Here is a 12,542-nt window from a genome sequence, read left to right as displayed (position 1 = left end):
ACAACTAAACAAAATATAAAAGTACAACAGAGGATCACAAACATGATTCAAAGTACAACCAAAACAGACATAGCAAAAATTGTACGTAACTAACCAGGATCAGGAGCAGAACCAACAGGAGGACGACACCAAAGCACAAAGTAGAACCAAAAATCACTATTACTGAATTCAGTGCTCGAGAGGACAAAGCAACAACAAAAACTCTCAAGCAGGAAGAGTTGACAACAAGGGAATATGGAACAAGCTTCAGTTGCTGAACAAGAATCTAGCATCATCACTCTGATTTGGCTACTCATAAATAGTTCAGTGATAGCAATGGATTTTAGGTGTGCGGCTGGTGGCTCTGCCCCCTCAATTTGTAGACAGGACAGACAATTAGGGACACGGAATATGACAGTTTGCTTGTTTTATGTGTTTTATGTTTTTTATGTTTTTAATTTGCATGTTTATTTATTGTACATCACTTTGGTTGACCATGCTCTTAAATGTGCTTTATAAATAAAACTTGACTTGACCTGACTTTCTATTCATATCTGCTTTTTACATTGTCCAAAAGTAATTTTGGTTTGATGCTTCATCCTGGCAATGCCCAAACGATACATACATAGCAGCGGTCACATCCAAGAGTAAGATTAAGATGAGGTTTCTCTGTTTTTATTGTCTCTGTTACATTGTCTTATCTAAGTGCACATGGATGAACACGTGGGGCCCCTTTCTTCATTTAAGGTTAATTTTTAATGAATTTCACAGTCATGTAATTTGAACTGCTCTTTAAACTGATCTCCAGTGTCTATTAGATAGAACACTTAGTGTGACTTATTTTTGTGTTGGGTGCACGCTTTCAATGTTTTGAAAGTGTAGCACAGATTCTCAATCATGGCTGGATTTCTTACATGGCTGTGGAGGTATAGGAATTACATTGTGATAGTTCTCACACCGCTTCTACTGCTGCCTCTGCCTCTCGTCATCCCCACCTCGGTAAGAATGGCTCGCGTATGAGATTGATGCTCTTGATGTGTGGACCAAGGGAAAGAATCATCATAATAAACAATAACTTGTGTAGATAAACCTAAAACGCAGTGAAGCAGTTGGAGTTGTATGAGTTGAATGTTTTAATCTTAGGGACTGACTGTGCTGTTTAGTGAGAATAACCAAAACACGTTGTTACATTTTATTGCATCTTTATCGTCTATAGAGTGCCAATAGTGGCAATATATTTGTGTGTGTGTTTTATCTATGCAGGTATTAATCTTCAAGCTTGATAAATCATTATAAAACAATCACTCCATTCATATAATCAATGCTACATTAAATCAGACACCATCTGTTCAACGTTTGTAATTTATTGGACACAATATATAAAAAATGATAAAGGATAAACCACATCTCACAAAAGTACAATTCTAGCAGTGGCATGTAAACATAGGTGGCAGGCTATAAAGGACTGAACCCATGTAATCAGTAACCAGTGTAACCAGTAACCAGTGTCATTTTTATTTAAATTTTGTGGTTATATAATACTGAGTGATTGCATTGTGGGGAAAATAAAGTGCACTTCTCTCTTGTTTGTCAATGTACCCAGCCTGGCGACATGCTTTTGTCTATTCATCACACAACATATATTACAGGAGGCAAAATGTGGCTTTGTGATCATCTTGATGGCGCTGTACTGGTGCACAGAATGCATCCCTCTGGCTGCGACGGCCTTGCTTCCTGTCATCCTTTTCCCCATGATGAAGATCATGGAGTCAGAGGAGGTACAGTATGTACAATTATCTCCACTTTGACAGCAACAGGCTTAAATAGAGCAATTAAAGCCAAATATTCCCCAAAGTGTGTAACACATGTCACGTGGCACAGGTGTGCATCCAGTACCTGAAAGACTCCCTCATGCTCTTCGTTGGTGGGATGTTCGTGGCTATCGCGGTAGAGCAATGGAACCTACACAAGAGAATTGCCCTTCAGGTCCTACTTTTTGTCGGTGTCAAACCTTCACTGTAAGACTCCAAATGTTTCCTTTTGTAGCAGTGTTTTTTCAAAATAGCAGCCTAACGGGACGGATTTGTTTCTGGTCTTTCCAGCCTGATGATTGGCTTCATGGGCACCACGGCTTTCCTGTCGATGTGGATTAGCAACACAGCATCCACGGCCATGATGCTGCCCATCGCCAACGCTGTGCTGCAGCAGCTCAATGACTCGGAGGCCGATGCTGAAGATCGAGCAAATGAAGCCCAGGCTGCTAGGGATGGCGTGGACAACCCGGGCTTTGAGATGACTGACACTAACCAATACAAGGAGTTCAAAGAAAAGCACAGCAGCATTAACATGAGTGAGTTTGTCATCATAAGAGTTTGTTGAAGAGATCCACTGCTTGTTCATCCTCTCTTGGCTTTTTTTGGGCTTTTACAGATGGCGATAATATGGATGTGACAGACAATGATGTTTCAAGTAGGTCGTTACCTTTTTCTAATGTTGGGATAACAATAGTGATCGACGTTCTGTAGACATTAGACAACAATTTATAAACAGACAGAAGAAATTTAAGTTGTGGGTATACAGTGATCCTTCGCTACTTCGCGCCTCTCCTTTAATTTTTTTCAAATACAATTACTTCACAGTAGGCATATTGTACGGCAGCACTCCCATGCTCAATCCTAACGTAGAGTATGAAACAATTTAACAGCCCTCATACACAATATCTTGTTAGAATGAAGGCACTTTTGCATAAAAGTAAACCACTGCTTTTGTACATCTGGCATTATATAAGGGCAAAAACTATTAGACTCAACGCTGTGCGCTTGAGTTTGTACGTGTGGGGAGGGCTGAGGTGTGGGCAGATACAACAGAGATGACTTGTGAAAATGGGAGGGGTGTAGACAGAATTAACATAGTGACCAGCAATGCAAAAATGGGTGGGGGGAGAGGGGAGGGGCAGCACGCTCAGCGCTGCAGGCTAAGTTGGGCATTTGGAGCCTCTGCTGTGTTGAAAAAAAAAAAAAAAAAGTTTGTGCCCCAAAAGAGACTGTTATAAGTCCATACTACAGTTAGGAGATTACTGGGCACAGGAAAGAAAAATACAGAGCGTTTTACTAGACACACAATTTTCATGCGGGGAGAGGGAGGTGGGGGTGGCTGAGCAGTGATGCTTCTTCTCCGTTTTTCACTTTTCGCTGGGGGGTTTAGGGCCCCATTCATGCGAAAAAGAGGGATTACTGTAATTTTAATAAACATACCATATGCAGTTCTCCAAAGGCACAAACTGAAATGACTCTATGTATTGTTAACAGATAAAAATATCAATACATTTGCATCTAGTGAAAATAACAAATTAAAATTCCAAATTCATTGACAAAATAAAATGTTAAAAATTAGTGAATTAAAAGATAAACAAATTTGAAACAAAGTATAATGATGGAAATTCTGTTTTTTGTCTTTATTGTATTTTATATTTATTATTTTGCTGCTGTACTGAAGAAAGATGATTGAACAGTCATTGGGAGTTGTAGTTTGTTTTATTACGCAGTACGTGGCGACTCAAAGAAAAAAATCTTACTCTGGAAATTTAAGCCTTAAATAAATAGAAACAACATTTTGCGCTGGTCCAATTGGCTTGATTATGAATGTTTGCCATTTTACACAAAACTGGTGATGGGCTGTAATGTCATACTTTGCCGAGCAATCAATGTCATTAATTGGTTTCACAAATTTGATGTTGTTTGAATGTTTTGAGGTAAAAAAGAAACAACCCCCTAAAAAAACAAATCTCAAACTATTATGATATTTCGCCTCTATTCATTTCATGATGACGCAATAGCGCCTTTCACACCACAGAAACTCTATCAGAAACTAGCTGCTGTACCCTTGTAGCTTGCGTTCCCCTTTCCATTCACAACAAAAAATGTTTCTGGTCTGGAATGTTTCTCAAAGCATCTACAGTTGCTTAGGAAGTTCCCTCCTCCTAAGCGCCTTCTAGCGGGGGGGGGGGGGGGGGGGGTGCAAACTGATCAGTGATCTGTTGGTTGAATTGGGGTTGTCTTGTTTAGGTATCAGCGGCCGCTATTATGTGACTCGGTAGAAATTTTTACTGTGGCCAGTTTAAAATTTTGAAATAATGGAAGGAGAGAAAATTGATAGGTGGATATGTGCTCTGGAACAGACTCTAGTGAGTATTTACGGGAAAAAAAAGACATCAAACGCCATTTTCTTCAACAACACAAAAACGAGTCCCTTGGCAACTTTGCCCTCTGTCTACTTCTTGTTGTTGAAGCAAACTGGTGTTGGGTGTCTCCGTCCCCCCAAATACTCATAAGAGTAGGCAGAGAGCTGAGTCGCCGATGGAAGTAGTCACCAACCACCACTTTCAGCAAGCTCTTCAGTGGCTCATGGCACACCCTCCATTAAGCAAAGCTTTTTAGTTGATGCCACTTGTTAGACAGGAGCGCAGTTTCTCCCCCGTGCCTCACGTCGTCGATCCAATTTGAATAAGCTTCCCTGTCCGCTGTCTCTCGGTATGAACACAAACTCCTGGGACAGAGATCACGAACTTCGGACTCCGGCGACCAGGAACTCAGAGTTCCTGGACTGTTTGTTGTGAAAGGGGCTAATATAATATCATCAAACAAAAAAGTACCTAATTCTATGAAAATTTACTGTGGCTCATTCGGTAGCTTGAGAAGGTTCAACTGAAAGTCTCAAATGTCTCCAGAGGGTCACGCTTGGACTCCAGAGATGGCGGAGCAACATAGAAACAAGCGGGAGCAGAAGTACATAAAGCTGACTAAAGGGATGAGTCTGTGCGTATGTTATGCTGCCAGCATTGGAGGGACAGCTACCCTCACGGGAACTAATGTCATCCTGAAGGGCCAGTTTGAAGAGTACGCACTCCAATTTATACAACCATACAACATATTTGTTAAGATCATTCAATGCATCCTCTTGTGTGTGTGTGTGTGTGTGTGTGTGTGTGTGTGTGTGTGTGTGTGTGAGTATGTGTGGCTTACTTTCAAATGCTGATGATTAATATTTCTCCAAAATACTATTCCCTCAGCTCAGAAATTGATTATTGATATTTGGAAATACTGTCATGGATGACCAGACAATATGAAAACTGAAAACAAAAATAGAAAAAGATCACAATACGCAATACAATCGCATGGCAATTTCAAGAGGCCCTGTAAATACACCCCCCCGCAGTTCTGAGTAATGTTTGAATGACACATTTAATGATCTGATTGCATGCCATTGTTTTTTGTTTTTTTTTTCACCATGATCAGTTTGTCAAGGCATAAAATCCAAAGCCTAAGCCATGGGTAGCCAATCCTAGAGAACCGCTATCCTGTATGCATTCAATTTCTCCCTTTCATAAACCCCTGATTCAAATGATCAGGATCGTTATCAGGCTTCTGCAGAACTTGCTGATGAGCTGATAATTTGATTCAGGTGTGATGCAGGAAAGACGCATGAAAAACATGCAGGTAGGCGTCTCTCTAGGACCCAAGTTGCCCACCCCTGGCCTAAGTGCTGATATACATTTTCTTTTAAATGTGATCGCTAGTATAGAAACCATTTGGCTGTGCTGTATTTCCCGTCTGAAAGATTTCCTACCTTCACCCACAGACTTTTTCCGGATAATGGAGGCATCATCAATTTTGCAAGCTGGTTTGGCTTTGCATTCCCCAACATGATTCTCATGCTGGCCTTAGCGTGCTTGTGGCTGCAGTTTATGTTCCTGGGCCTAAAGTAAGTCTCGTAGACATTCAATAGTTAACCCCATGGCAAAACGACCAGGTATTTTATTGTGCTTATCCAGTTTTAAAGAGTCATTTGGATGCGGTGAAAAGAGCAGAGGTGACGAGGAAGCCTACCAAGTAATCAAAGATGAGTACAAAAAGTTGGGCAAGATGAGCTTCGCTGAGGCCTGTGTGCTGACTATCTTCACTCTGCTAGTTCTTCTGTGGTTTACCAGGGAGCCTGGTTTTATACCAGGCTGGGCCACTGTTCTCTTCAACCAAAACAAAAAGTGAGTATGACAAGGACCGATGAGTGCCAGTAATATTTTGATCTCGAGTTCAAGTCATGTCAGTATACATATTTATACCCCATATACTATATTATTGGACAACAAAAGTAAGGGTTATAATTTTAGCAGAGACAACAAATGTATGGCTATGCTTCCATGCTATACGTTTCAAATTACAAAAGCAATGGCTTTGAGGATTCCATGGCAGGGACAAGCTATTGTATAGTAGTTTTTCAAGGTGTTTTTAAAAGGGAAGTCAAGGTAAAATTCTTTACATTTCGGTATTCTGATAAATACTTTATTGTGTTTGTGGAATGTGAATTTAACAGTAATAATCCCTACGTGCTGTCACCTAAAAATGCCTGCACAGTTGCTCGAGGGCAATGCTTCTCAAATAGTGGGGCGGGCCCCCCTTTGGGGAGGAGGGGGGGTGCCATGTTTCAGGCACTTGGTTTGGTTAATTGGTTATTTTTTTTCTGTTTTAGACTTAGCTGTAATCAGTATAAATGTTGTAAAAAATAATTAATAGTTTTAAAAATTGTTTTTTAAAAATTGCTTTTTTTGTTTTGTAATGTTAAAAAGGATACGGATTTATTTATACAATTTTTATAGATAATAATCTTATATATAGTCAGCGCATCGAATGGATGGGGAGGCGCAAAAGTTTTCTCTTTCCCAGGGGGGGCTTGGCAAAATATAATTGAGAAGCACTACTCTAGGGGCACCGCGACTATAAATGTTTGATGAATCATGGCTTTTTTCTTAGTGGTCATGTGACTTTTGCAAGCTGAGCTATGATTGTTCGTTACGCAACCTCTTTGATGCCAATGTCATTTTCAGACCTAATATCAACACTCGCACTTCCACACTCATGTCTTTTTAACCTTAAGTATCAAATAATGACAAAATCTGTTGACAAATTGAAGTAGGCAACAAAAACCCAAGAACAAAATCATCATGCCGCAATCCAAAGATCTCCAAGAAGAAATTCGGAAAAATGTCTAACAGTGGAAAAGGTTATAATACCATTTCTAACCCCAAAAGAACCTAGAAAATCATCCAAAGAATTGCAGGTCTAACTGGCCTCTGTTAAGGTCAGCGTTCCAGACTCCCCCTAAGAAAGTCACTGTCCAGAAATGGCATCCATGGGAGGGTGAATGCAATATTATTAATCAAAATGGATGTGTTCAGACCAGTGAGGGTGCATGAAGTGTATTTTTTCAAAGATTTGAATTTTACTTGCCCCGTCCTATTAAATCAAATGTGAAATACGTGTTTGCTCATCAGGTATGTCACAGATGGCACTGTGGCCATTTTAATGTCAGCGCTGTTATTCTGCATCCCCTCCAAATTTCCCAGATGTGGCAGGACGTCTGAAGACGGTAGGCAAACTATTCACCCGTTATCTGCTGTTTCCAGCAAGCTTGTCACCAGAAGATTTTCAATCACGTTTGTCCTGTCTTCTGTTGAACATCAGCACTTAAAGATACTGTGTAACTGTAAAAAACAATTGAGCTGATTCTGTGTTTTCAAGAACCGTTATCAGATCTCCTTCCTGACTCGTAGCCTGATATCTTCAAGGTCAAGTTTGGACAAACTACATGCTACACCTTCACATAAAGTTGCTTATGTGTGAATATTGTCTTCTTCAACAACTCAAATGGAGTGTGTTCATTTACTCGCAATGAGTTTGTACATTAATCTTGTCGATAAAACCCAGAGGGAGACTTTGAAGTCTATTTTGTGGAAAATGTCTGTAACTCCAGCCCAATATTCAATCTGTGATTTTCTGTGTGTTTTTTCTAATCTTTGCATGTTTGTGAAAATCTTTTACCACGGCCGTAGTCCACCATATCTAAGCCGTTTGCAAAAATCATTTCTCACCTTTGCTCAATAGAGGGCCCTTCTGAAGCCGCACCTCCGCTGCTCACTTGGGATATGGTCCATGCAAAGATGCCTTGGAACATCCTTCTGCTCTTGGGAGGAGGCTTTGCTTTAGCCCATGGTAGTGAAGTAAGCTCACGCGACATTTTTCCCCATGGATTTCTTCCCGCCGACATTTGGACACAGATGTCTATTCTTTCCACTCGGTACAGCGGTCTGGCTTGTCCACGTGGATAGGAGAAAGTCTCATACCACTGCAGAGCATCCCGCCTTTTGCTATCTCCATATTGTTGTCTATGCTGGTGGCCATATTCACGGAATGTTCCAGCAACACTGCTACCGCCTCTCTGTTTCTACCTATACTCGGTGCAATGGTAAGAGCCGATTCATTACTGTCAAGCCTTTACTTCCCCCAGCACCACCACCTAATTTGCCACCAAGTCAAGCACTGCTTATTCCTTCTGTTGTGCACAGGTAACAACCGATCATGACTCATGTTTTTTTATTTTTTAATTGTTTATTCTTGCTCAGGGAATGTTCCGCAAAATGAGACGTGATTGGTCAATACCTGAGCCCCAAGTGCATGTGATTAGATTTTCAGTGGCAAAATGTGTTCTTTTTGGTATGACATATGTGGAAAATAATTTAGTGTGTTCCGGTCACCGCAGTGGCATTTAACACTTAAGTCTTCAGTGATGCCCTATCTTCAGTGATGCCCTACATATCCCTCATAATTCCATCATTTAGGACACTACAGCTGGAGAAATCATATACAGAAGCACACATACTCATTACTGGGCATTGCATCACCTTAATCGTACACAACACAGGCTATGCCAGCTTGTTCGCATACACAACAGACACAAGGTTATTCACACTGATGTTTACCGTGGTCACACTTTTCTCCAACAGTTCACACCGTAGAACTGACACATACAAAACAGATCAGTTTTGGACAACATTGTATACATTCAACGCACATTTTTTCAACACACAAACACTTTTCTTTCTCTTCTTTTGGTAAATAGCAGGCCGTCGCGTCCGACCTCATGCCAGCGAGAGCCTGAACAACTTTAAACCTGAAGTGCTTTTTCCGATCTCAAATAAACTTGAATAAACATACGTGATCAAATCATTATTACTGCGGTGGACATAGAAATGATACTGAACCGATTAAAAATGCAAAACAAAAACATAAAAATAAATCAAACTGAACAAAGTTGAAAAAAAGGAAAATTAGGAAACATTTTCTTTAGGTCAAGATGTGTCAAAGACAAAGCTCTCCAATAAAAGACTAATCGACACATATCTCAATATACCATAATAGCACGATTTGGTTTGTTTCAACACATCTCTAATCGCAAAAGATTTTCTGGTTCAAACTAATTTTCATGACACCCAAAGACATATCTGTATACCTAGGTGCATCGCTTATATGAATGTGCAATTAGTTGTGACACAACACACATTTGATCACATTTCTTGATGCATCCATTCATTCTCCTTAGTTGCTTATACTGAACAAAGACAATTATTTGACAAGGAGATATTTTGTGAGTACAAAACATTGTGCCTTGGCTGCAAGTGGTGTACAGTATGAGAGCATCAAAGCGTTGTTCATTGACTCCTCCAGGCCACCGCCATTAAGATCCACCCGCTGTACGTGATGCTTCCCTGCACCATTGCTGCTTCCCTGGCGTTCATGCTGCCTGTGGCCACGCCCTCCAATGCCATCGCCTTCTCCTACGGAAACCTTAAAGTCATGGACATGGTGAGGCCTTCATCAATGTCAACTCTCAGTGTGTGGTGCTGGTGTGCTCTTTGGATCCAAATACTGGAATCCAATTGTGAACATAAGCAGCTTATACTAATCCTACGTCTGATCACATCATGATATGTATTTGGAAAAAGAAAATATCCACATGAAACTGAGCTAAGAGACACAGTGCATACACTCTAAAGGCTAAATCGATAGGGAGGCCTACACATTCTGAAATGCAAGAAGAATCTTCAACACAGTTTTGTTTGTGTTTTCAGGCCAAGGCTGGATTCATCCTCAACTTCCTTGGAGTCCTCATCATCAACATTGGCATTAACACGTGGGGGGTGGCCATGTTCGATCTGAACACATTCCCCAGTTGGGCAAATGTTACTAAAAAACCCTGAATGAGAAAACCGTACCCGAAAATAAGGCGTCTTTTCAATGAAGAATCAAACTTGGTTCACGAGAACGTGTGGAGCATTTCATGTAGGACTATACCGGGCCAAAAGGACTTGCTGTTATGAACAATAGCATTTATTTTTGAACTATTATGAAGTAATTGAGCGTAATACAGTAAAAGCAACAGGTAATGAGTCACGTCAATTAAGTCCTAGAGTAAACGTAATTTCAGAAGTTTTCACACAAGTTTATGAATTGGTTTTCTGTGTCACTACAATAAGTTCTCCCGTTCAATCTAGATGGGATCCAATGCAAGAGCTGGAACAACATGCTTTTTTTTTTTTTTTTTTTTAATTTCAATTAAAATTATTACAATTATTATTTAAATTAAATTAGTGTCGAGGGCAACATGGTGGCTCAGTGGTTAGCATGTCCTCACAGTTCAGGGACCCAAGTTCAAATCTACCTCACTCTGGCCTTCCTGTTTGAAGTTCGCATGTTCTTCCCACGTGGGTTCCCTCTGACCACTTCCTCCCACACTCCCAAAACATGCATGGTAGGTGTATCGGAAATACTGAAGTGTCCTTAGGTGTGATTAGGTGCTTGAATTATTGTTCGTCTGCGTGTGCCCAGCAATTGGCTGGTAACCAATTAAGGGTGTCTCTCGCCTACACCCCGATGTCAGGTGGGATAGACACCAGCAGCAAGCCTGCAACCATTGTGAGGATAAGCGCCTCTAGAAGAAGCCTGGGATGGAAGGATAAATTAGGGACCAAATATGCTAGACCGTAGCGCTATAACACCCACCTCCACACTGAACCTTTATTTGGTGTTAATGAACAATATCAACAAAAACTGAGCCTTATGTAAAGGCAGAATAGTTGAACTGGGTCTTTTTAAATTGTGCAGAAGTTCTTACAGTAATAATGTGTCCAAAGAGTGTAATTTTTTTTCTTACTTTGCTGTTGTCTAAACGCTCACATTTAATTGTAAAAACCGTGCTTTTCCAGATTTATATTTTATTTACATGCTCGAGCAAGTGAAGTGTTGTGTGATTTTTTTTTTTTTTTTTTTTTGGCATATGGAGGTTACAAGTGAACTGATATGTTTTGTATGCATGGGCCATCCCCTTGACTGTATGGAATTGTATTAACTAAATGGGATTTTTGTGTTGCTTTAAAATTCATTGTAAACTTTTTATCCGTGAGTAATGTTGAGCTTCCAAAACAATAAAGACTGTATGTGTAGGAGAAACGCTCACAGGTTGAATCAACTGAGCTTAAATCACCTTTGACCCCCTGCACAAGAAGCACGGGGTTCCTGGACAGGGACAGAAGGCAAATCCCTTCAAAGAGGTCAATGTGGGAATGAAGCAAACTGATTGTATGGGAATTTGGCTGTGGAAAACTGATTGAAATCATTTCATTGAGCTCTTTGGCAGTGGACCACGTGTCTGCCAAATGCCGGAGAAATGTTGAAAATGGTAATTTTTGTCAAACCGTGCTCATTCTTCTTTTGATGAATGCTGATGGACAACATTTGACACTAATGCCGTGGCAATGAGTATATTTCAAGAGAGGTAAGACAACTTGAGTTTTGATGCTTTTTGGTCTTTGCTCTGATACATTGCAAACATTTTTATCACCTTGTGCGATTTTGGTCTTATTGTCATTCTCACTGGTATTGGAGGTTATCTCTTTAACAATTTTGAACTCTTTTGCCCCATTGACCTGGTAGCTGTGAGAATCCCATTTGAGGAAACAGCTGTGTTTTCATCATAGTGCGAGTACAGTGTCTATATATATATACTGTACATGTATGTGTGTGTATGTATGTATGTATGTATGTACCGTATTTTTCGGACTATAAGCCGCGACTTTTTCCTCATGATTGGAGCCATGAGGCTTATAGTCTAGTGCGGCTTATCTCATTTTTTTTTTAATCATTTTTTTGCTAGCCACCAGCAAGCAAGTGTGCGTTTCTGTTTGTTTCAATTCATGGAACAACTATGAAATAGAACTGAAAAGATGTTAATCAATGGTTGTGCTCAAAAGAGTTTTCAAAATACATTAATAAAAAAAATGTCTAAATTGAATAGAATGATTTGGGTAAATTTGTAAATTTTATATACAATACCCGGTATATATGATTTTATTCATGTATTTATGATTGTGTATATGAATTATGTGCAATGTGTTTTTATGTTCTACAATAATCTATCAAACAAAGAGAGATAAAAAAAAGATGCTATTGAAGTATTGATTTTGATTTTGAACTGTTATTTAACTAACAGTATTCTGTTAGTGTTGAAACCATCCATCCATCCATTTTCTATAAATATGTTGGGACTAAACATGCAGGCATGTTCAGTCTGTTAAAGCGAGGATGTTGCTGCTGGTAGACCCTATTACAAAAAATAAAATAACAAAAAAAAAAATAACTTCCCTATACCATCTTTATATATATATATATATATAT

At 39.8% G+C, this 12,542-nt stretch overlaps 1 protein-coding gene across 1 annotated transcript; it reads left to right on the top strand.

The window, feature by feature from the left end:
- Positions 1-876: 876 nt before the first annotated feature.
- On the top strand, positions 877-10,081 carry LOC148416221 (solute carrier family 13 member 2-like). Its single transcript, XM_088427462.1, has 13 exons — positions 877-978; positions 1,629-1,757; positions 1,861-1,997; positions 2,082-2,329; positions 2,410-2,448; positions 4,706-4,874; positions 5,617-5,739; positions 5,810-6,019; positions 7,307-7,401; positions 7,917-8,032; positions 8,116-8,277; positions 9,537-9,674; positions 9,941-10,081. The coding sequence occupies exons 1-13, from the start codon at positions 877-879 to the stop codon at positions 10,067-10,069; spliced, it is 1,797 nt and encodes a 598-aa protein (XP_088283588.1). The 3' UTR covers positions 10,070-10,081.
- The last annotated feature ends 2,461 nt before the right edge of the window (positions 10,082-12,542 follow it).

The sequence above is a fragment of the Hippichthys cyanospilos genome, chromosome 11 (assembly GCF_059441005.1).
Source record: "Hippichthys cyanospilos isolate Australia breed blue-spotted pipefish chromosome 11, RoL_Hcya_1.0, whole genome shotgun sequence".
In the NCBI taxonomy this organism is placed as follows: Eukaryota; Metazoa; Chordata; class Actinopteri; order Syngnathiformes; family Syngnathidae; genus Hippichthys; species Hippichthys cyanospilos.
Note: the sequence above shows the minus strand (reverse complement) of the source record. Positions and strands in the feature narration are given on the sequence as shown.

Excerpts from the sequence above, each read along its gene's own strand:
- LOC148416221 (XM_088427462.1), top strand. The coding sequence starts at position 877 with ATGGCTGGATTTCTTACATGGCTGTGGAGGTATAGGAATTACATTGTG. Across the intron at positions 979-1,628 it reads CTCTCGTCATCCCCACCTCG|GAGGCAAAATGTGGCTTTGT; the intron begins GTAAGAATGGCT and ends CATATATTACAG. Across the intron at positions 5,740-5,809 it reads TTTATGTTCCTGGGCCTAAA|TTTTAAAGAGTCATTTGGAT; the intron begins GTAAGTCTCGTA and ends GTGCTTATCCAG.